Below are 24,140 nucleotides of genomic sequence, written 5' to 3' on the forward strand. Positions count from 1 at the left end.
ATTATGTATACACATACACAATCCTGAGGAAAATGTCAATATTTGTATTTAATTAAAGGCTTGAGTTCAAACAAGACCGCCAAAACACCAATAACACAACGGCCGGCTACTATGCATATAATATTATACGACACCGGCGCCGCATGTCCGCGAGCCTTCGGTTTCATAAATTACAATACCTATACACGGAATGCCGCGCGCCGCTTTTTGTCCTCGCCGTCGTCATTTTCGTCGCCCCCGTCATTTATAATATATTATGTTACGTCTTACTAAAATATTGTACAGGTACCTATAACGCTTCGAACTCGAAAAGCGTAAACATACATATATTTTAATATGTATTTTGTGTATTGGGACCACCTTGGCGAACCCCGTCAACCTCTAGCTATACCCGCAAACCGCTTGGGTCGTATTATAAACATCGACATGATTATACATGGCAATAATTCGATACGTATATTTAAACTTAAAAAAAGGGTTAAGAATAAAATAACCCAAAAAAATCCGATCAAATGTCTTAAAAAAAAAAAAAAAAAAAAATGCCTACCCCGTACCCATAAAGTTCACAATGATAGATTTTTTTGATTATTTTAAGCCAAATTAAATAAATTGCGTTTGTAAATATATACCCCTAATATTTATATGTAATATTGTTTTACATTTAACACATACAACTCATAGAAAAATATTTTCTGAAATTTATATTTATTTAACTATTGTGTAATCGTGAAAAAAGCACTGCATTTAACACGATTTGGGTTTCTCCTTTATTTGATCGACGTTTAGCCCCTAGGCCGTGCATATCTCTATATATAGTCACCATTAAAGTATAAATCTACAATAAAAATAATTTAAAATCTTTTACGAGTCGATATGCTCTAGCACGTTTCCCGCGTACCATCCACGCATATCATTACCACGAAAAAAAAATATGTTTCAATAATAAAATAAGTTATTCCTTTTACACATGTTACAAATATAATCGTTTCAACTCGAACTGCAAAATTATATCAAAAACGTACGATGACATCGATCTCGCTGACCTAATATAATATACATAATTCAATAACCGTTTTAAACCTACACTATTAAATCGTTACATAGACCTCATAATATCTGTTATACACGCACTTATAAATTAGCGTGTTGAGCTGCAGACGATTCGTTGTACGATAGTGAACCTGTATAATGCTACCGCTGTTGTGCTGATTTACAATTTCATAGAATCGATCATAAATTTACAAATTGCACATTCTAAGTATTCATAGTATTTCAGAGCTTAACTTCCAGTTACTTTTTTTCATCCTAGCAAAATCTTCAACCGTCATAAGATCATCGACACATTTCTTGTAAACTCGACTATAACTTCTAAGTTATTGATATCAAAGAACATTCAGTAATCACTATTAATTACATAGGTATTATTGGAAAAATGTATTCACTCGTTTCATTGTCTAAAATATCTTTTTTCCCGCGTACTATAGGTACAAAATAGGTACTTATGTTTTCTTGATTATTCAAATCAAACCACGTGACATTATGAGTATTAATGTTTACCCAAGATTCGTTAATATTTAAATTTTTTAATCAGCTCATTTCATTATAAAAATTGAGACGTTTTACTGTAAGACAAATTATTCCAGTATGTATAATTGTGTATTATATTCTAACAATTCCATCGGATCCTGATAAAGTAATATTAATTTACCTGATATATTATAATATAATATTGTAATGACTTATAAAATGTTTACATACAAATGCTGGACAATTTCGTTAGTATTAGAATGTATATAATTTTTTTTTTTTTATGTTCGAAAAATGTACCTACATTAATATTAATAAGTATAAGTAGTATAACTATGACGGCGTTGATGTTTTTAATTTCAATATTTTAATGGAAACAATGGTTACATGACCTGGACCCATAATATGTGTACATATCTCCTAAACCGTTCAACGTGACGTTACGCGTGAAGCTATAGGTCGCATTGATCCGAAAAATCTGACGTCGGTCGAGGTTCCAGGAGTCATGGAATAACGATAACGGTAATTATAGTGATAATAACAACGATAATATATTTTTAATAACATTTATAACCGTATTGGCAGTAACGTATAACAACAACAACAATAATAATAACAATAATAGTATACTTTTGCGCTAGTGCTGCATTATTGCAGTGTGCCGCCGCCGCCGCAGCAGTCGTCGGCGGCGCGCGCGGATAAGCAATCGAATTCTCAGAGACGGAGTCAGTGGGCTCCGGTATACCGCGTTTGGGGGTGTAGTTGTGTTCGAGGGGTTGAACGGCTGGTTGAGAGTTGGCGAGTCGAGTGACGGGGTAAGGGGGAGGGACGCGACCGCTTTCCACCCCACGCCGTGCCGTGTGTATACGCACTCGACGGCACGCTCGGAACAGCGTTGGGGGAAGGTTAGTGTACATACACACACACACACACACACACACACACACTCTCTCTCTTTCTTTGTCTCTCTCTCTCTCTCTCGGTGGCGCGTATAGGGACATCAATACCGGTGCTCATATACAATATATGCTATGTATGTATATATATATATCTACACACACACACACACATGCACGCACGTGCATCATTCTCCGCGACGTTAGGTACATATGTGTGTATAGTGTGTACGTAAGGTATGTTTCACGTCGGCGGTTGTCACCGCGCAAATGATTTATTTTTCGTGCAATTTATTTCGTAAGAACTCGTAATATTATACGTATAGACGCGACACGTAACGCGAGGCTTTCGTGGCATTTTTCTAAACGCGGTTTCGAGTCGAAACCAGTGGCGGACAAGGAGAAAAAAACAGCCCGGGGAAATCATAGTTTTAGAGGCCCTCGGTATGCTCACGGTCCCGTATGTTAAAATAATCAGAAATCTGGGTTTTTACGTTTAATAATAATGTTACATACTCATTATTACTTATTAGATAATATTTTTTAATTTATAATCTCACAATAACAATATTAATAAATTATATATTTTATACGATCAGCGGCCCACCGGGAGATTTCCCGGTATCCCGGTCGTTCAGTCTGTCACTGGTCACTCGAAACGTATCGCTGCGGTTTTCCGTCGGAGTCGCGAAATCCAATAGCCTTGACGGTCTGCTGGATTTACCTAGCTGTACGTGCGATGATACGATATGATCAGCCGCGATATCGACATATACCGATCGATATTCGTACACGCGTAGTACTTCTGCGTGTAGTCACACATGCGATGAGGATTTCGCGGAAAACGCGTAGGTTTGAGTGTATCGCCGTCAAGTCGGCTAATCGAGAACGACTTCGCCACGTTTTAAATTTTTCCACCCCCTGACCATCGCGAATCGTACAGGAATTAGTTCAATCGTTTTCGGGTTCTACTGTCCGGTGCAAAATATTAGAAAATGGAAAAAGTCGTACTGGAGCATAATATTATGGTCTTTTTGCGATTGATTTGAAACTGAAATCCTCACATTCCCCGTGTACTTGCGGAAAACTACAAAATACGACTAGCACACCAGCTTCTATTGTATAATATTATGTACTATTTATGCGTTCCATGGTGATGCAATACGCGGAGAAAGATATTAATCACACCACTTGCATTGGGCGAATGTGAACATTAGTAGGTACCAATAACTTTTTGTGGAGTTTTTGTGCACTTTCAATAAAAATCATAAAACCAATGCGCGGAGTAACTATATTTTAAACGCGGCAACAAATAAAAAAAACAAAATAAAAGTAACTTAAATCCGTAAAAAATGAATTTAAACGATGTGTTCGCTGCAGCAGGGACCGAAACGACGAGACATCCTGTATATGTACATGATATTCACGTATACCACGGTATGTATGCGAATACACCTTATACGAACGCGTGAGAAACAGCCCTTTACACCACCGCCAAGATGGTATTTTATTAATGAGCAGACTACTATAGGTGAGTTGCTTATTATATACGACGACAGGACGGACTCGCGTGTTTTTTGTCATGCGTGTGAATTACAGACACCTACCTTTTTATTCTGTTTATTATTTCTATCGCGTATGTACACACATATATATACGTCGGTAAGAGGTTTTTTTAAAAAAATTTCCTTTGCCCATAATAAATTATTTTTTATTTGTCGGAATCACATATTTCTTCGTTATTACACTATAATGCGTATCGCTGCGTATATATATATATGAAGTATTGTGTCTACACGCATTTTTGGGTGGCAAAATTATAACAATAATATAATAATACAATATACGCAACGCTTCGTTTATACAAATGTTTTTAAAATATTTTTTCTATTTAATTTTTATTCGTACCTCATTACCTACTAATATATCACACAATGTGGGAATAAACAATATGATTCATTTACAGACCACGTTTAGATCTGGATGGTACAATACTTACTTAAATATTGTACATTTTATACAATAATATGTGTTGATTTTTTTTTTTTTTATGTGTGCTACTCATCACATTTTGAAGCAATTAAAGTATATTCAAATTTCTAACTCATACGATAGTGTATGATAAATACCCTGTATATTTTAAAAATTACAGAAAACCAAAAAAGTTTATAAAACGCACAATTTTTCGACAAAATCAATTTTGATTCGATTTAAAAAGTTAACAATCGTAAATACCTTAATATTTCTAATTTTATTATTTTCTAAATATACTTTAATTTTTAAATTATTTCATTTTATTTTTGTCATATTTAAACTACGATTTTTCCTCGAAAATTTTAGTCAGTAGTATAGTTTAATGAATATTAGTCGCTAAGTTAAACTTATCAGGGGCTCTGAAACTTTTTGGAGTTTAATATTACGCATATTATTGTTTTCTCTTAAGTTCAAATAGTTAAATTTTTAGAAATACTTAACTTTTGATACTATATTGCCGTTTTATACAACCAGGCATGTATTTAGGGAGGTGGGTAAGGTGTGTCATTATCCTCTTAGTGGAATTTTGGGAGCAATACATTTTTGTGACATTTTTTTCATGTTTAACCGATTATAATTTTAACAATGTAAAGTAACGTAAATATTTATTTTGTTTATATTATTATTTTTTTGTTGGTTTGTAGCTGGGAACTTAAAAAATGTAATAGTCGAAGTTTTTTACAAGATATTCTTTCTAATCTTTATTAATTTGAACAATTCCATGGAATCTAATTAGTGATGACAGAATTACGCATAGTTGTTAATTGTAATAAGTTATACAAATACTGCAAATTATAATACAACGCCATCGTGATACTATAATAATAATATGTTTAATGCAATAAAAATTAAAATATATTATGAGAATTTTATTTTACTTAACTCTTTGTTATTATATTAAGATTTTAATTAATTAATATTCATGTTACATCAATTTAAAAATAGGTAGATAATATTAGCATATTTATAATGTCTTTTATTGCTATAACAGTATACTACCAGAAAAATAAATCATATTTATTTTGAAAACGTCAAAAACCGATATCATCGTAATAATTTGTGGTGTAATAACAATTATTTAGGGATTTTGAGTAATTTTTTTCTAAAACTAATTCCTGTGAAAAATGATACTCAGCCTACCTCAGGTTAGCAGCTGCTGTACGACACCAAGATTAATTGACGGATGTATCTCGGTGCCGTCGTATAGTCTCATGTTTTTATTTTTATTTTTATTATTGATAAAATGCACGGTCATGGTCGTTGTCGATCCCGGAAAATAAAAATATAAACGTTTTCAGAGTATTTAAAAGAAATATGGTACGGGGGAGGGTGGAGAATACAAAAGCGATGAACTTTTTTTTACCTCTTGTATGTATATGTATACATATATATAATGATATATATGTACATATAATAATGTATAGATAAAAGTTAACGAATTTCCGATCACGTCCCATTATGCAAAATACTGAAAGCCGGTAGTCGGTCAAATACATTTTATGTATATATTTATATTCACGTTGCAGTATTTAGTATTCACCAACTGTTTTTGCACCCCTACACCCTCAAACTACCGCACACCGCCGAATGCACCTCCGCGCTCATTGTGTACACGGTTTAACTATACGCGTAAATCTGTGTGTTTAAAAAGTTTGCCCTAAAAAAAAAGCATTGTTATTAGATAAAATCTTAAAAAAAAATCACGGTTATAGTTTTGTAACGGTTTAAAAACGTCGAGCCTATTGTTATGTAGCGCGTGTGTTTCAGAGAAGACGGATTTTTAAAATATCCAATAGATCATCTAAAACCAAAGTGAAATTAAAAATGTTCGTTTAATTGCCATAAATCATGGAATTATCCTTTTCAGATCGACAATCGTTCTAGATTTAGACACTTAAATAACTGTAAATTTTCATGAAAATAAGGCACTGAATGTGATAACACATGATCTCAGAGACATTCTTTAGGAAGTAATTCAGACACGATTAGAAAAATGTTCAACCAACAAGGTAATTGTCAGCTTCCAAAATTTTCAGTCGACATTGTCCCATTCTGCTAAAAACTATTTAATAATTTTTTATTATTAAATCGGGAAATATATTGACTATAGTTTTAAAAAAAAACTTAACTTCATCTGATCTACAGCATTTTTAAAACTATTTCCTTTCTGAAGCACGAATTATTATATTTAGTACATAAGTTGTTACTAATTATACAAAAAAGTGATTAACAAATACCCAATTCCTGTACATACTGTACACAAGCACAACAATGAATAAAACTTGTTGTATATATATCTACTTTAATTTATGGTGAATATTATCTAAATGGCATTATTTTTACATTCATGACGTACATGAATAAATTTCGTTGTAATTAGGGTTGCGGAATTAACACCGATATGTACTTTGTAACCTACAAATCAAAAATGTCCATATAAATGCAAAATTTAATTCATTGTTACATGATTAAAACTTTATGGTATCAAATTTGCATTTTACTGTGAGTTAAAAATAATGCTCTTAGCTACATACCCACTGCCTTATTGAAGTTATTTAGTGAACGAGTACATAGCGTATGTCACAATACAATGATCGGGACTGGGTATCAACATGTCTAGTCATATAGCACCATAACAAGTCACACTTATACGAAATAATTACTACTATTGATCTAATTCATAAGCATATATTTACATATCATATATTCATCCAAATTTATTTTTGAACGCGATTTACCGTGACGAGTCTTAAACGTGTTACGCGTTAACGACTGTATAAGAAAAGCTAGTTTACCGATTTCTGTACACGCGTCGTATGACATAATATGTATTATAATGATGTCGTAGGTTTTTAATAATAATTTACAACTTATCGACCGTATTTTTTTTTAGAACCATCGCGGTAGTAAACGTCGGTATAGTCGTGTAGGTTGACGTTAAGCCGCGTCGGAAAAAAACTATTATGCGCAAATATGTTATAGTTTATCGCCGCAGCGTCGAACGTGAACTTTCCTTCACTCGGGGGAGTGGGGGGGGGGGCACCCGCGTAAAGGAAACACGTGTGCGTATAATATAATATACCATGTCTGCAGTGCAATTGTTTTTATTATTACCTCGCATAACAATTTGTCCGTACCTATCGATTTATATTACCTGTACGGTTATAATTTCGGTTTGTGGGGTATAGGTATATACGCGAAAATCATATCGCCGATTTTAACGGCCACGTAACGTAAAAACATTTCGGGCGAGTAACGACGAATTATTGACATATTACATTATTGCATCAATATAAACGCGCATAGCCGGTATCATATTACATTCTGCTACGAGTGTATATTATAAAATAATAACGGCGGTCGTATACAATAACGTATACATCATAATATAAATAGTAATATGTATACAGAAGCGGGCGAGTTCTCTCGATTTACGAGCGCGGCGTTCGGGTCAGTTCAATACGTTGTAATATTAAATACATATACGTATATCATATTATTATATATGCGGGTCTCTCGCTTCTGAACGACCGGAGCCCGCGGTCCCTCGTCATCCGCATTCGATTAGGGTGTGTATGTGTTCGGACGACGGGGGCGCGCGTTATATTGTATACACGGTAGGTTTAGGCATGATAATAATATTATACTTAAAGCGATCGCGAAATCGGTAAACGCGAGCGTTTGTGTTTGCGCGTACGTCGGGTCCGTTTTACCCGTAACTCTTGTACCGAGCGATTTTTTTTTTTTTTTTTTAATCCACGACACGTCGTGCTGCAATAGAATAACATTATATTATCATTACGTTTTAACGCGGCGTTTTGGATAGGCAATGCAGGTACTCGGCCGTCTCGTTTCCCGCGACGGTTGTTGTTGTTCTCCGGTAATCCCGGCACAATAACGTTGAGCAGAGTTTCCACTGCACCCGGCCCCCGCCTTGGTTCCATTTATTCGACGAGTGCGTGTCGAATAGGTATAACGAAACGTCGGGGTAACGCGTCGCCTAAAATTTGAGTATATTCGACTCCGCACGAGGCGGCTCTAACGGCGCCTAATCTAACCCGACCCGGCTTTACGACGGTACAATACGCGTGTTTACGTTTACCGATTTATTCGCTTACATTTCGTCCGTTCCGAATGTGTGACCAACGATGAATAATCTATATTGCTTTCAAATTTCATACCGCTACGACACACCACTGCACCGTCTCGCGCCGGGGCGAGCTACGCGCGTGCCGCACTGTCAGACTGCGGTTGTATTAGAATAACACTTGTTATCTTTCGACATATCGACATCCTCGTTATTTGAAAACACGGTATTCGAACATAACACGACGATTTCAGACGTACAAGCACAACTGGGAACTCAGAACTTGGTAAGGACGTAACGATTGGGGAATTCGTAGGGGTGTTATGAAAGCGTCTCGTTTATTTTCTGATCACTCTTATTCGCAATGTTCTCTATACGCACTTGTGTTGTCTTAACTTTAATGTTTTTTTTTTTTTTATCTATTTTAATTTATCGTCAAAACTTTTAATATAAATACTAAAAATATGTATACCTTGATTGATGTAAATATCACAACAGTCTTTAATATTCCGGTGTCAATGATACTCCTCGTTGATGTCGGAAACTTTTTTGTTGATTGAAAATCAATCCTGTTCATACTTAATATTATAGTTAATACGTTTATCCGAATCGTACCGTCCGTACCTACGATATAGTATTATATTATTTATATTATAGTAGATAATATTACAGCACTATGTAATATATTATGATTTGCGCTGCTATAGAAGTAATAAATAAGAAATGAGGAATGCTTGTGTTGATCGACTAGCATTATACGGATCGTAAGCATCATAAATCATAATATATACGTTCGAAAGTAAAGTACGACTTATATATTTTAGACACGACTAACAACGCAGACATGACGGTGTCCAGTACGTTTATTATTGCCTTTCTGTCCCTCTCCGTGTTCCCTTCCCCGGTTAGTTAAATATTATTATTTTTCTCCGCGTGTAGGTACTCGCGTTTACATATGAATACGTCACATTAGCGTGTCCGTATGAAATGTAATATTATATTGTGTAAGACGTACACATATGACACGAACACACGCCGCGCGGCAGACGGCTCGACTTTTATTAGATATCGTATTGTATCATATACTGCAAATTCGGGAGTGTTTTTTTTATGTGTTTTCCCTCACATCCGACTCGGAAAAACACGATGAACCGCCCGGTGCTCACACATTGCTCAACGTTCCGAAACATTTGTGCCGCGAGGACGGTTATTCGTGTTTTTCGCAACGCCTTGTGATAGCTGCACCGCGAATCGTACAAAACGTAAACATATCGACTTGTTCATAGAACGGCGACCATGCATATATTGTCGAAATGATATATACGCGAAGTGCCGAGGCCACAGACATGTACACGTATAGTATAAGTATTATAGGTTTTCCGCACGGAAAAAAACAATCAACCGGGTCCGAGTAAATAATACTTATGCAAATAAACATAGAATTAAATTTAATTATAAGACGATTAGGTATATATTTTTTCAGCCGTTTTGCGATGGTCGTCAAACGATCGGCGAGCGAAAAAAAAAAACCAAAAATTTGACTAACCATTTTGAACTCGCTTCCTCCTCATTCTCCTCTTCTCCCACTCACCGCTGCAGGAAATAGGCCCCGTCAAATCATAGAAATCACCGGACGACTAACGATCGCTGTGACTAGCCGTCTATAAATGTTCTCTTTTTCTGGCCGCGTCGACACACCGTACGTATTTCATCATAATATACGTGGGCACTACGCATTAAAATATTGTGTACAACAGTTATACTCACCCTGGAAAATGTTCGAAATCTATACATAGTAGGTCATCGTAGATACGAACAAAATATCATACTGTAGGTAGGTCGACCGTGGTATACGTTCTTGTTTTCCATTATTATAATACCGGTATTAGTATTGTAGGTATATGCTTACCTACCACAGTTATATGTGTGTATTATAGGTATACGGCCGTGCATTGAAATTGTTTTACAGTCGGGGGTTCCTTTTTTTGCCCCTTATCGATCTGAAATAAAGTCGATTTACTATTTAGCGTTCCTCCGCCGCCGCCGCCGCCGCCACCGCCGCGTATTTTATTTCGTTTTCTCGTGACAAAGGTCGGTCGCGAGGAAAAACAACCTCGCCATATATAGCTATATACCTATACGTATACTATAGCTACTATACACATTCGGCCATACGCACTTACTTATTAACAACGTGCGCGCACCGTATATCGTTTTGAAATATTTATTCGTCGTACCAGTAGGTTCTACCTATATAACATATATGTGTGCATCACGGCTAGTGGCTAATATTATTAGCCTGGAGCAGTCTCGCGAAGGACAAAAAATACGCATTGTTCAAAAAATTATAATATATATTATACATTATACATTTTCTAATTTAACAGTATACTATATTATGATGTGATATTGTAATATCATAATTTTAATGTAACCGTGTGCGATTTTTTTGTGCTAGTCGTGTTTTTGTTGTGAAGTTGTGTGTCACCCGACCAGAATTCAGTACAATATGTTAAATACTCCTCCGTTTTGCTAAAAGGTGTATTTTACATGAAGATGTATGCACGTAATAGCTGTTGTAGTGACTGTCTAATATTTCTTCGATTAAATGAAAAACAGATACTTTTAAACTATACTTAAGAATCTAACTTAATACTAGCGCTTTACATATGCATCATTAAAATTCGTTAAAAAGTATTTTTCTTTAGAAATAAGTTTTAAAAAAAATGTTTAAATTTAGTTTAGCTTTAATAATTTTGCAGATGATTTAACTAGGCATTGGTGTTACGAACCCTGCATATTTTTTGTACGGATGGAAAATGAAACTCAAACTGACCTTTATTTATTTAAATAATTCATAAGTGGTGTTGATTTAAGTGTACAATTTATGAGTATTATTTTAATTTCTTTCACGTAAATTTACATTTCAATATAGGTAATATTTTAATAATAATTTATCAAAACGAACAATAAATAGAATATCGTTAGAAGTATGTAAAAAAAATAAATATTAATTCTAACCAAACAAGTTTTAATTTAGTGTCGACTAGTCGATAGATTAGATAACCAGTTGGCGATTAGAGTAAATACCGTTGCAGACAGTTGTAGAGCCATAAATTATATTTTTCTAAAAAACTAACAACTGTAGTATAGTGTAATGTATTTATAAATTTAAACACACTATTTTTGAAATTTCGAACGTTCAGCTCCAATTCATATATTTTAATGCAGTAACCGTTTGATCTATTTTTTTTATTTTTTTCTTTCACTCGGTTTTATTCTACACTATTGTGATCGTGCATTCATGCGCATATAGTATTGCAAACAAAATTTTATTTCAATTCCGACTGTAGTATCCTAACTGCAGTTTAGGACGTTTGGGTCAAATCCATAATACAGAATGGAAACATCATGATAGAGGTTTGCTATACGTTACAAGCTGTCAATATCGTTCATCCGCCGATTATTATACCGACACAAATGCGACCACGACTGCTGTGGACATTTTTTATATAGATAAACCTGTCTAGTGCCAGTATAATAATTATTAATATCACTTTTATTATTGAATATAATTTTTTTATTTGTTGCAGTCATACGCAACGGGTCAACGATAAATAATATATTTTATATATATTATATATACAAAAATTTTGTCGTTTATACCTTGGTACATAGAAAATAATTTATTATCTGTGCACCACAACCGTATTTTAAATGCATTTTTTATTATCTACATGCAATTGACAATTGTGTAGTCTTGGATACAGCGCATTTGCGTGAGTATACAGCTTCATGCCAGGCGTAACAGATATTGTTACAGGTCATTTTTCTTTTATATTAATACGATGTATATAAAAATTAAGTAAAACCAAAAATGAATGTAGGTAGGTAATTAATATTTTTTTTTATTTTCCCGTCTACAATACTGTAGGTACTTCATTTTAGTAGTATGACAAAGTGGTTTTTAGATTTATTTTTAACCTAGTTTTTTCATTGACATTTATATTGAAATAAACATTCAAATATATTTATAAAGTTGTACAAATTAAAAATGTTAAGCATAACTAGCAATATGAAAAATTAGATATTTAGATAAATCATTGCACATTTTTTTGGACAAAAGTGGTGGTTAACAATTTATTATTTAAAGGAGACTTAACTAGAAAGTAGGATCTCTCATATGTTTAATATTATGATGCATGAATATATGATGTATTTATAAAGAATTTTATTTATTTATTTATAGCTTCCTTCAAACCGATTAAAATTTTAAAAATGAATACCTACGATTACAATGTTATACATCTTACACAATGTGTTCCAAAAAGATCAGAACATTGTTGTGTTTTAAATTTTCATGATATTTCGGATAGAATAACAAGTTACGCAGCGAGTGGAAATAAGGCAAACCCTTTCCTCATACGCCCATTATAATTTAGTAATATTCATATAAAATATAAGAAAATGTTGCTGCCAAATGGCTATCAAAGGTTATTGAATATCTATGTGTTTAGAACTGTTTTTGGATTATTTTTTCGTTCGACGAATGTCTTTTTGCATCAACGAAAATAATAGTATTAATAATATATATATTATAAAAATGTTAATAACTATATTATATCGTGGTTATGAACCATCATTCTTATATTAAGGGACCGAATTTACATGCAAACGCATATATGTATTGGAATAAGGTTTTTGAAATCTAACGAGAATTGTCTCCGATTTAGATCATTCTTATTAAAATAACACTAATTTTATTTTGCATATTTTACATTTTATTTCAATGGTTTTACCTATACCAAATGCATATTTAATGCATATAAATAGTTTTTAGTGCATATTATTATTATAGCACAAATATTAATATATTTATTTTTCGTCGTATTTTCACGTTCACAGTCACATAATTTTGATAAAATTACGACTGGTCGTTATTGCCAAAGATAAGATGGCATACTCATGTGCAACATATTATGTATAATATATTAATATATATATATCAAATTTTGTTTTAATATTTTATTAACATGCGTTAATATTTTATAGATTGAAAATAAAGAATTTTAAATGGCGAAAATTACGAAATACTTTTTAATACTTTTAAAACATTTTTATACTTTTTTTTAATACTCAATTAACTAATATACTTATTTAATAAATATAAAATATTTTCGATTCAATTTTTAGTGCATATTTAACGATAAATGCATATTTTTTAGCATATCACAGCATTTTTAGAAGCATATTTTAAGGATTTTTTTCATATATAAATCCGGTCCCTACTTATATTATAAGGTATCACGTAAAATTTTTATAGCACACCATTGCGCTATCATATTTCGTTTATCGATTATTGATTATTTCAAATCTGTTAATTAATGACGCGTGTTCTAACATACAGAGAAATACTAAGTATCACAATTTTTTTTTAGTTTTTATTATTATACAAATGTGATTACATTAAAAGTCAAAAAGAAAAATATATGCGCTCATAGGCATTATCTGGGAGGGCAAGAGGAGGAAACTTCACCTTGAGATATTTTATCGAGGAAGGCAAAGAGAGGTTTTGTCTCCCTTTAAAAGTTATTATTCAACTTCTACTTTATTATATATAAAAATAAACAGCATAATACATTATAAAATAATAAAATTAATAATAGATTTATCGTTTAAGTGTTTTATATTGAAAGAGATAAACAATTGATCAAGATACTGACGAATTTGATGAAGGTGCATCCATTCATGGTTGTCAAATTATGTTAAAATAAACTAGAAGGTAGGTATATAATATTGTAATACGTATAATTTTTAATAATTTTATTGAGTTTTATACTTTTTATCAGTTTTATAATGTAAAATAAAAAAAAATTGAGTTATTGAATAAATTACTATTTATTTAAAATTTACCAATGAATTTTTAATTTTACTACGTAATGCTCCCCCCAAAATTGATTCCAAGTTACGCCACTATAAATACTAATTGGTTATTGGGTCTGTAGACTGCTGTGATCTTCAGCTGGTGTCACAATTTTGTTGGGTATTATGAGTGCCACATTACCATATGAAAACTACTTTATTGAAAAATATGAATATTATTAATTTAAACTCAGCAAATAATAAATGTAATAATTAAAAACTGATAAAACTTATTTTGTCGATTAAAATTATTGTGTCTAGGCGACCCGGCAAATGATTTAAATGTTTCGGTGTTTTTGAACACATATTTCACACAAATAATTATTCCAATAGGTATACTGTAGCGACTTTAGTAGGTATATTACAACATAATTTTACGGGAGCAAGTTTGTCAGTATACTAACCCAGCAAAATATAAAGCTTAATGTTCTCAAAACTGTATGCAATAATAATATTTTACTCAGATAATTGGGTATAGCCGCTACATCCAATAAGTATCAAAATTTATTATGGTGTATGAAAGTTGTACTAAATTAAATAAAACAATTGTTGGTAATTCGCGTATGGTATACATATTAACAAGATAAGATGTAAAAAAAATCATCATACATTATCATCGTATTTTATACAACTAAAAAAAGTGAACCTATCTGGTAGTTGCAACAATCCCTTCAATATTATAATTTAATATTTAATATAATAAATTAATATTAAAGATAATATCGAATTAAAAACAAATTTGATAAAATATGTAGGTATAGTGTATATACTTATTGCGATTAAATCAACATGACATAACGAGGTAGTCAGCTGGGCACTAACGCCAAATTTCTTTGAATCGATCCAAGAATTGCCAAACGGTGCGAAAGTGGCACGCGTTACTTAGGCAGGTAGTAGTTTTCGGCAAAAGTTTGCTCATACATAATACGTGTTTTATTAATGATCATTATCGTTGCTCGCGGCCCGTACAACCTAGGTACGAACTTTTGTTAGCGCGACGCATAATATTGTTTAAAATCCGTACGCTATGTTTTTTTATAAAAAAACAACAATAATTATGTATTTTCAATTATGTAGTTTTTGAAGCCCGTTGGCGAAATTTATTATAAAAAAGTTTTAAGTTTATGGCGAAGTAAATAAAATAAATAAAATTTTGTTGTAATGAATATTATGCAATTTTTTTTTCATCGCTTAACTTCTACGTCTTTTATTTTAAAGTTGAAGTAGAACACCAAATACCCGTTGTACTCGTACATGCGATTATTTGATAATTTCATTTCACCTCGTCGAAGAAAAAAAAATTATCAATAGGTGACTTACGTGGACAATGGGAGCGTAGGTGAAAATATATGAAGGTTATACAGTGATGGCGTAATCAGAGAGTCATCTTTTCAAGTGTACCTATTAGCAAGACATTACCTCTTCTCCTCGACACAAGTTCCTCTTAAAAAAATGACTTAAAATATACACAAGTGATCGAATTATACGTCTAAATACATCAATCAAATTAAGATTAGTACTGACTACTGATTCGTATTGATTTGCTATAAGCAATAACCCATTGGTAGGTGCTAGGTACACCGCGACAAACAAAATAAAATTACCCAAATATTGAATCTGACATCTGTTTAGAAGTTATTATTACAAAGAGATTAATAATGCATCGATAAATTTACATTAATTACAACTCGAATATAAAATTCATAATAATATGCAAAAAAGTGTTGATATCAATGATTATAGGAAAATTATTATCTTAAACGTACCCTAAAGTTTAAAGCGTACCTTAAAGTTAAAATAAAAGTAAATATAATTATTCTTAAAAATTTTAGATTCTGGAAGAGCTAATGGTTTTACAATAATAATTTTGTTTAAATTTTCAACGAACAATAAATTCTTTGACTTCGTCAAAACGGGACATGTATTACTATGTTCTCATTTTCTGGTATTAAATTGTATCTAATTACTCAATACCTTCAGAGGTAATTTCAAGGAAAAATTTTAGTAAATTATGACAGAGATAAAACCACGATTTATTTAAATTTAATGATACTAAAATTTTTAAATATATACCAAATACATAATTTAGTAAGTATCTACTACATTTTTAATTTTTTTCTCGTAATTTTGGGTTATTAGACATTTTAAATTATAGATTTTGAAATGACCTATTTAATCGAGGCATCTATACTCAAAACCTATACTATATAGTATTTTATTTTTTAATATAAATAAATAATTATACAATTGAGAAAAAACCCTTCACGAAGCAAATACAGGAACTCAAAATTATATTAAAATAGTTTTTTTTTTTTTTTATAAATAATTCAAATATTGAATTAACCAATAAATTATAATATGACTTAATATTATAAAAAAGAATTATAATTATTATTGTTTTACAATATTTAGGTAGAAACTATTATTTTTTAATCATCTGTGATGAATTATTTAGCTCAAAATGATGTAATTATTTTAAACATAAATATTGACGAGAGACAATCATTATTATTTATTTCTACTAATCAGAGCTTTATCTGACATTGAAAAATATTTCCAAAAACAAAAATATTAGTATTATGACATAACTACGTCCAGGGACGGAGTGGCACACCGGGCAACTGAGACAATACCTAGTGGCCCGACTTGCTTATAAAGAAATGGCATGGTCTTATGATGAAAACAATTAATAATTTGTTATTTTTAGTTGACTGTTGATACAACGAAAACAAATTTACGGTGTGAACCACGAATTAAAATATTTTAGTTCGTGGTCTCAACAACTAATAAGTAGGTACCTACGCAATAACTCAATCTCTTACGTAGTTATGTCGTACATTATTATAAAATTATAACGGTAAGCCAGTAAACCACACAATCTATAAATAATCTTTCAGACAGCTTTTAATATTATGTTATGATTAAAATAATAGGTAGGTAGTTACTTAAATAAAATAACAAAATACAGGAATATGATTGTGAATGTCATAGGCTTTAATTTTTATTCAATAATACTCAATTTCGCAGATTATGTTTGTATTATCTGTGATAATAGGAATATATCCGAAAAAATTGTTATTGTAAAATAATTTATATTAAATTTTCTAAAACAAAAAGCTAAGTGTTTTACAAAATATAGGTATATAAATTTCTAGTGATATATTTGTGTAAATATAAAATAATACCTTTGTACAATTATGAAATTACTTAGAGGGAGTTTTATAATTCATATAATGGTCAAACATTTTTATGATCGATATTCGATACTACTTTATAGTTTATAATAGAAGTTAGGAAGAAATTAAAATATGTGACAATAAATTGGTAATAGCTTCTACCAATATGTAGGCCAAATAAATTGTTTTAAACTATCTGCTAATCAAATAATCAAAAAATGGTTAACACATATCAACCAATAAGACAAGAAATAAAAATAAATTAAATTTGAAAAAAAATGACTTAAAAATACCTTTTTTTTCCGGTAAGAATTGTTGAGCCACTCCACCCCTGTGATACGCCGAAGAAATACGTAGCTGTTTGACTTTTATTTAATTATTATCAAATAATAAATATTTATTTTACTAAAATTTGTATACATAATATATAATTTGTAAGAACTAGTAACTCTTAATTATATGAACGGTTCTGACCAATTAAAATAAAATCATGTAAGCACGGTTTTCTCTGGATTTTTTGTACAACTTTTATTTATGTTCTTTGTTTAGTGAAAACAGAAAACGTTTTATTTTTTAATTTTCTGATGACAGACACAACGCTTTGTATGATCTTTAATAAATAATAACCCATTACAAATTTAAACATTTTTTGTTTTTAATAAATTATGGACTAGGATGTTATAATTTTTAAATAGGTAATAGATTAAAGGAATTATTACTCTTCGAAGAATCAATTACAAATCAAATAACACATAGTTAATGTTTACATTTTATTTAATTAATTTTGTTTATCATGTACAAATATATTAAAACCATATCTACCTAAAATCACAATTTCGTATAAAAAATTGACTTAGACGTACAGTAGGTAGGATAAATATTAACAAAACTCAATATTTCACTATGCTAAGTACATAATTAACAGCATAAAATCTATAAAGTTAGAGTGCTTTTGTGTGCTAAATAATTAGTAAATCTAATCTTAGAAAGTGAATAGCAATATTGTAAAATAGGTAATCAATAAATAATAATAGATGTTCAATATATAAAACAAAATATCATAGAGTGTTTAATCTAAAAACAGTATGATTAAGATAAATTAATTATTTAATTATAAATATCAATCCAATAGGGATAAGTTTCAATTTAGGAAAAATAATAATTGAAATAATCGATACACAGAATCATTATAGATTGAAAATTGAATCCATGTAATAACTAAAACCCTTGTAGAAAACTATATTTTGACATAAGTGGCAGCCTACATACAACAAATGCTTTGACTAGCTCATAAAAAAAATACATAAGTTAATTTTTAAAAAAAGCATTTTTTTAAGACTAGAGTATTTAGGATTTTTTATTAACATTTAAAAAAATAAAAATAGTATTTAGAAGTATGGAAAAATTAAATATGTCAACAAAAAATTAAATTAGATTCATATATAAATCTTACCAAGTAAAAGATTATAATATTCTATATTATGGTTTTTGTTAATAGGTTAAAAGTATAAACACCCCATTTTGGTTTTAAATTATTTGAATTAATGAATTGCCTATACTATAAATGATATCCGGCAAATTATTTTATTTTCATTCTGACATTTTAGCCATATTAAAAACTAACTAACCACAAGTCATATTTTTATGATTAAACACTTATTACAACAATTTTATTAAAGATGTCATTAATAATACATAAATATAAATAATTTTCAGAGTAAATTCACTTTTTTCAACAACATCACCTTTATCAATTTTATCAGAAAAATATAACACAAGCTTAACTTACTCTAGATAAACTTATTAAAATAATAAATTGAAAAAAAAATACAATTTAAAAAAGTTGATAGGAACAAAAATAAATACATTTAAGAGTGTTTCACGGTAGTTTATTTTTAATATTACTAAAAATAAAATGCTTTTTTTTGTATTCATATTATAAATTGTTAAGTACAATTAAAATGCAATGGAGGTTGGTTATTAGTTCACATTTAAATATAAATTAATACATGTACCATTAATTTTAAAATTAATAAGTAATATTGTAGTTCAATGTTTATTTTTTTACAATTCCTAAGAATCATGTTTCTTATTCAATTGATTTTATTGGAATGTTTGACAAAATAATTTCTATGTATATTTATCAACTTTGTATTAAATGTATCATAGCTAATATTAATCATTAAAATAAAAAGTATTTATCACTGTATAAAAAATAAACTATAAGACACATTCTTTGAACCAAAATTGGTAGAAAATTGTTATTTTAACAGCAACACAAATCAAAATATAATTTCAAGAAAATAATTATCTAGATGTATAAATAAATTTTAAAATATTTCAAAATTTCAAAATTAACAAAAAACAGGAACTAATAATGACACTAAACTTTTAAAAGTAGTTAGGTATTTTTTGAGAAATCTTTGTTTTAAAATTATGTTCAGTCATTCTTCTAAAATACAATATTATTTTAGTAATACTTCACACATGCTCTAAATTATATCTTTTAAATATAATAAAATAATCTTCTATTTATTTATTCGTAGGTAGTTAAGTAATTTAATTTACTTAAGATTTCATGTAATATTACCCAGGTTTAGCCATCACTAATTTTTATAAGCTTAAATAATTGTTGATATAATATAAATAGCTTTGAAAAAAAAATAGTAATATTTATATAAAAAAAAAAAATATATGGTTAAATGAGAAAAATATTGAATAGGAAAAATATTTAAAATATCACAACCTGACCGTGTGTAATTATTATCAACACTAAACTTTCCTATTTTTTTTTTTTTTTTACTTTATAGTAAATGTTTTATTGTCTGCTATTTATCTATACATTTTATATTAGTTATTATTAACAATTATTTATGTTTATAAAGCTGTGAATTATGCTTGAAAGTAGCAGTAAACATGTATCAACTGATTAATTATAAGTGATCTTGAATATATTATTTTCTTAGTCTTTTGCAAACAAAATATATACGTATACAATACTTGATTAAAAGCAATTAACTTGATTATTATTATATTTTAAATATATTATTTCAGCATATATAAAATTCAATAATTTAAGTTTAGGAAATGATTTAGGACAACATATAATTTTCTATAACTTAGGAATCAAATATTTACTACAATAATTGTTTTTCACAAAAAAAAAAAAAAGATTTATACAATTTTTTTTTTAAATTTACATACAGTCAATTGAATAGAGGAACAAAACATTTCGATAAAAAAAAAGTTACGGAACTAAATAAATAAATGAAAAAAATAAAATAAAGTACTTTTATGCTTTGGTCTGATTATTAGGAGACTAGGAGTATATTAAAACTATTAGGTTGTTTTCTGTTCAACTCAAAAATATTTGAGGCTACAACATCTAGCCAATCTAGACGTGTTTATTTTGTTTCATTTTACCTTCGGAACATGTAGTAGTAGTAGATATAGTTGTAAATGTCATTCAGTCATTCAACACGTTGCATTTTGTGTTTTTATCATGTCTGAATCACTACTAGTTGATGGCTGCATATTACTCGTCTCAGTTCCCTCTGTGTTACAAAAATCAACAAAGATTAATAACTATGAAAAAATAAAATTGCGGTGGATTTATCCCCTGTTTAAAAACAGTATTATTGATCAAATCAAAACCTAGGAGCTTTAGGAACCCTAAATTATTGCATTTTTTTTTTTTTTAATACTATTATACCACAATCATATTATTGAATGTATTTATAAAAATATAATAACAATTTACGACCAATATTTAGTCATACAAATTGTTATCAAATTATTGAATTGATCCTATATCAAATAATAATTATGTTATATTAGTATGTTTCTTTATCAGTTTCAATAACATAATAACTTCATACTCGAGTACTGTATTAGAATTACAAGAGATTAAAAGTATTATATATATATATATATATATAATAAAATATACTATATAGTAATAATTATAGTTATACAAAGTAATATAATTATTATATAAATATAATTTTATATTAATTAAATTAAATATCAATTTTATTTGAATGTGTTTTCAATTTATTTCATATACATCATATACCTAATCTGTGCATTTAATTTATATTTTGGTATATACATACATTTCTATTTATCTGAGAAAAAAACATTTAGATATTGAGCAATTCGATAGTAAATAATGCAAGAATTAATGTCCAAGTGGATAATTGTATAACTATTTATTAAAGATAAAAACTTATTATGCATTATTTTTTTCTATTTTAATTTAATCAAATATCAACTACTTTACCATTTGTTGTGAGTGCTTGTAATCGGTCAGGCAAGTCAGCTGTGGACGTTAATTTGTGTTCACCTAGTATATCAGGTAATGCATTCCTTCTGCCAGTTCGTCCAGTTGTTAGAAAATCAGGACTGATATCTATGTATTGCACTTGAGTGACATCTTTATCTTGATTACTTGTCATTTCTGCAGCTACCATTCTCAATGCTACACATAGTTTAAACCACTATTAAAGCAACATTATTAGAACACTTTGAAATATGAAATATGTATGGTTGTAAAAAAAAAAACCAACTACCCATATCCTTGATGGATAATTATACGTTTAGAGACCAAGATATTTATTTATTTATTTTACATAAAAGCATATATATGCTTTTTATGAACTTTTAATACACAAAATGGGATTAACATTGTATTTAAAGAGAAAAAAGTAGAAAGCAATCCAATATGGACATGATATTATTTACTCACAACTATCAATCGAACAAACAAAATTTTATGTAAGAATATTAATAGTATTGCACCTAGAATTTTAAAAACTAAATATTTTATCATTATATCAGATTAAAAGCAACATCTAATCCAACAATATTCTAAACAGAATAATAGTACTCAGTCTTGTCTGTGTCGTCCAAATGAATTTCAAATAGCTTGTCATTTTACCAATGACATCTATCATTAATCATGCTAAAAAACCAAATCTGAACACTCAAAACGTTCAAATAAAATGGACAATCACACAAGTTAAGTAAGCCATAGAGGCACAAGTCGACATGGAACAAGTAACACGTAGGCAAGACAGATTCACCTGATTTATTAAATACATTTTTGCGGTGCTTGCGGAGCGTTATGGACTTGTCACACAGACCGTTGTCGGCTGACTCTGGCGTCATAGTATCGCCACACGAAGGCACTTGCATCGTTTGACGACAATCAAGGAGCACTGTCAGCAGACAGACAACAGACGATGGCGAGGTGTCGGTTGCACATTGTGTGCTCCACCAGCCGTCCAACGACGACCGTATCGCTATTGGTCTCAGCCCTAATCAACGTCTGAACGTAATCTCGAGGTGAAAAGGCCAACGCGCGGGTCGGGCCTAAAGATAATGACGGCGAGTCACGCGCGGGAGCGCATCACTCGATCGACGGTAGTAGGGGAAATAGAATAAAAAACAACCAAAGAATATTATATGTATACAAAAAAAAAGCGAAACGTTGTAATATTATTAAATGCGACGACAACGACGACAACGATTACCTATAATAATTAATAACTGTACGACAACCGGCAATTTACAAAAGAGGCGGCAGCACCTCCGCTCGACCGTCCGTTGCGCATTACTGTAACTTTATACAATACCATTGTCGTTATACGAGCGAGTAACAGCCTCGTCGGCATTGTAAAATATACGTTGTTATTATCATTATAATTATTGTAAAAACATATTTTATTATCATCGCGGCCGTCGCCGAAACGCTCCCAATTCGCAGCTGCGTTACTCACCGCTATGACTTAGCCGGCGTGCGTGTGTTGCGGGGGCCACAACGTCTTAACGGCGACACATTTTTCGTGCGTGCGCCGCCGCGTTCTCGGGATTTGTGTAAGGTCGATGATGGGCGCGTTCGTTCGTCACTCGACGGTCCCCGCAGAGTCCTTCCACGTTCTGTACCGAAGACTCGGAATCGCAGCGGCGACGACGACGACGACGTTTTCAACGCGACTTGAAAAGAGTCGAGACGCGGACAGGCGAATGCGAAACGAGATATTTCGAGATAATATTATTATTATTTTTGTTGATATTATCGCACACCCGTTATCAGCGAACACAGTAGTAGTCGCAGTGGTGTATAGTTAGCAGCTCGGGTTACGATCTATTACCGTACAGATCTCGTACAATACCTATAGGTTACGAGGAAGGGATGCTGTATAAGACGTTCGCCAATTTTATTTGTGACCGGTGCCGCGCGAATCCGTAACGATTTATAAGACCGACATCGTCCGATAAATCAATACTGATCACTAAAAGACAGTAGACACTCGCGAGTCACAAATGTCGTCGCTGTCGTCGTCCGTGTGATAAATGATAGGTAATGTCATAATATTGGGGTCGGTGGCGCGCGCGCAAGTACGTCACGTCGGGTGGTACGCGCAGGGCTATGACGTACTTTACCCGCCAGGACGATAATAATATTGTCGTCGTCGCAGCTGATATCGATGTCTG

General features: G+C 30.9%; 1 protein-coding gene across 2 annotated transcripts; it reads right to left on the minus strand.

Annotated features, from left to right (window-relative positions):
* Positions 1-21,011: 21,011 nt before the first annotated feature.
* LOC112602530 (cAMP-dependent protein kinase inhibitor beta-like) lies at positions 21,012-23,409 on the minus strand. 2 transcript variants are annotated; one of them, XM_025350646.1, is made up of 3 exons: positions 22,727-23,409; positions 21,925-22,122; positions 21,012-21,196 (listed from the first exon to the last, which is right to left on the minus strand). In XM_025350646.1, exons 1-3 carry the CDS (start codon positions 22,836-22,838, stop codon positions 21,117-21,119), a joined length of 390 nt encoding a protein of 129 aa, XP_025206431.1. In that variant the 5' UTR covers positions 22,839-23,409; the 3' UTR covers positions 21,012-21,116. The 2 variants fall into 2 exon arrangements, with proteins under 2 accessions (XP_025206431.1, XP_025206432.1); XM_025350647.1 differs by having other exon boundaries at positions 21,925-22,141; positions 22,727-22,841.
* Positions 23,410-24,140: the final 731 nt, after the last annotated feature.

This window comes from Melanaphis sacchari, unplaced genomic scaffold (genome assembly GCF_002803265.2).
Source record: "Melanaphis sacchari strain LSU unplaced genomic scaffold, SCAv2.0 Contig8_pilon_pilon, whole genome shotgun sequence".
Taxonomy (NCBI): Eukaryota; Metazoa; Arthropoda; class Insecta; order Hemiptera; family Aphididae; genus Melanaphis; species Melanaphis sacchari.

Bases quoted from the DNA above. Each gene is read 5' to 3' on its own strand.
- LOC112602530 (XM_025350646.1), bottom strand. From the start codon at position 22,838: ATGCAAGTGCCTTCGTGTGGCGATACTATGACGCCAGAGTCAGCCGAC. The intron at 22,123-22,726 runs GTGAATCTGTCT...AACTATGTGTAG, and splicing joins AAATGTATTTAATAAATCAG to CATTGAGAATGGTAGCTGCA. The intron at 21,197-21,924 runs GTAAAGTAGTTG...TTTGTAACACAG, and splicing joins ACAAGCACTCACAACAAATG to AGGGAACTGAGACGAGTAAT.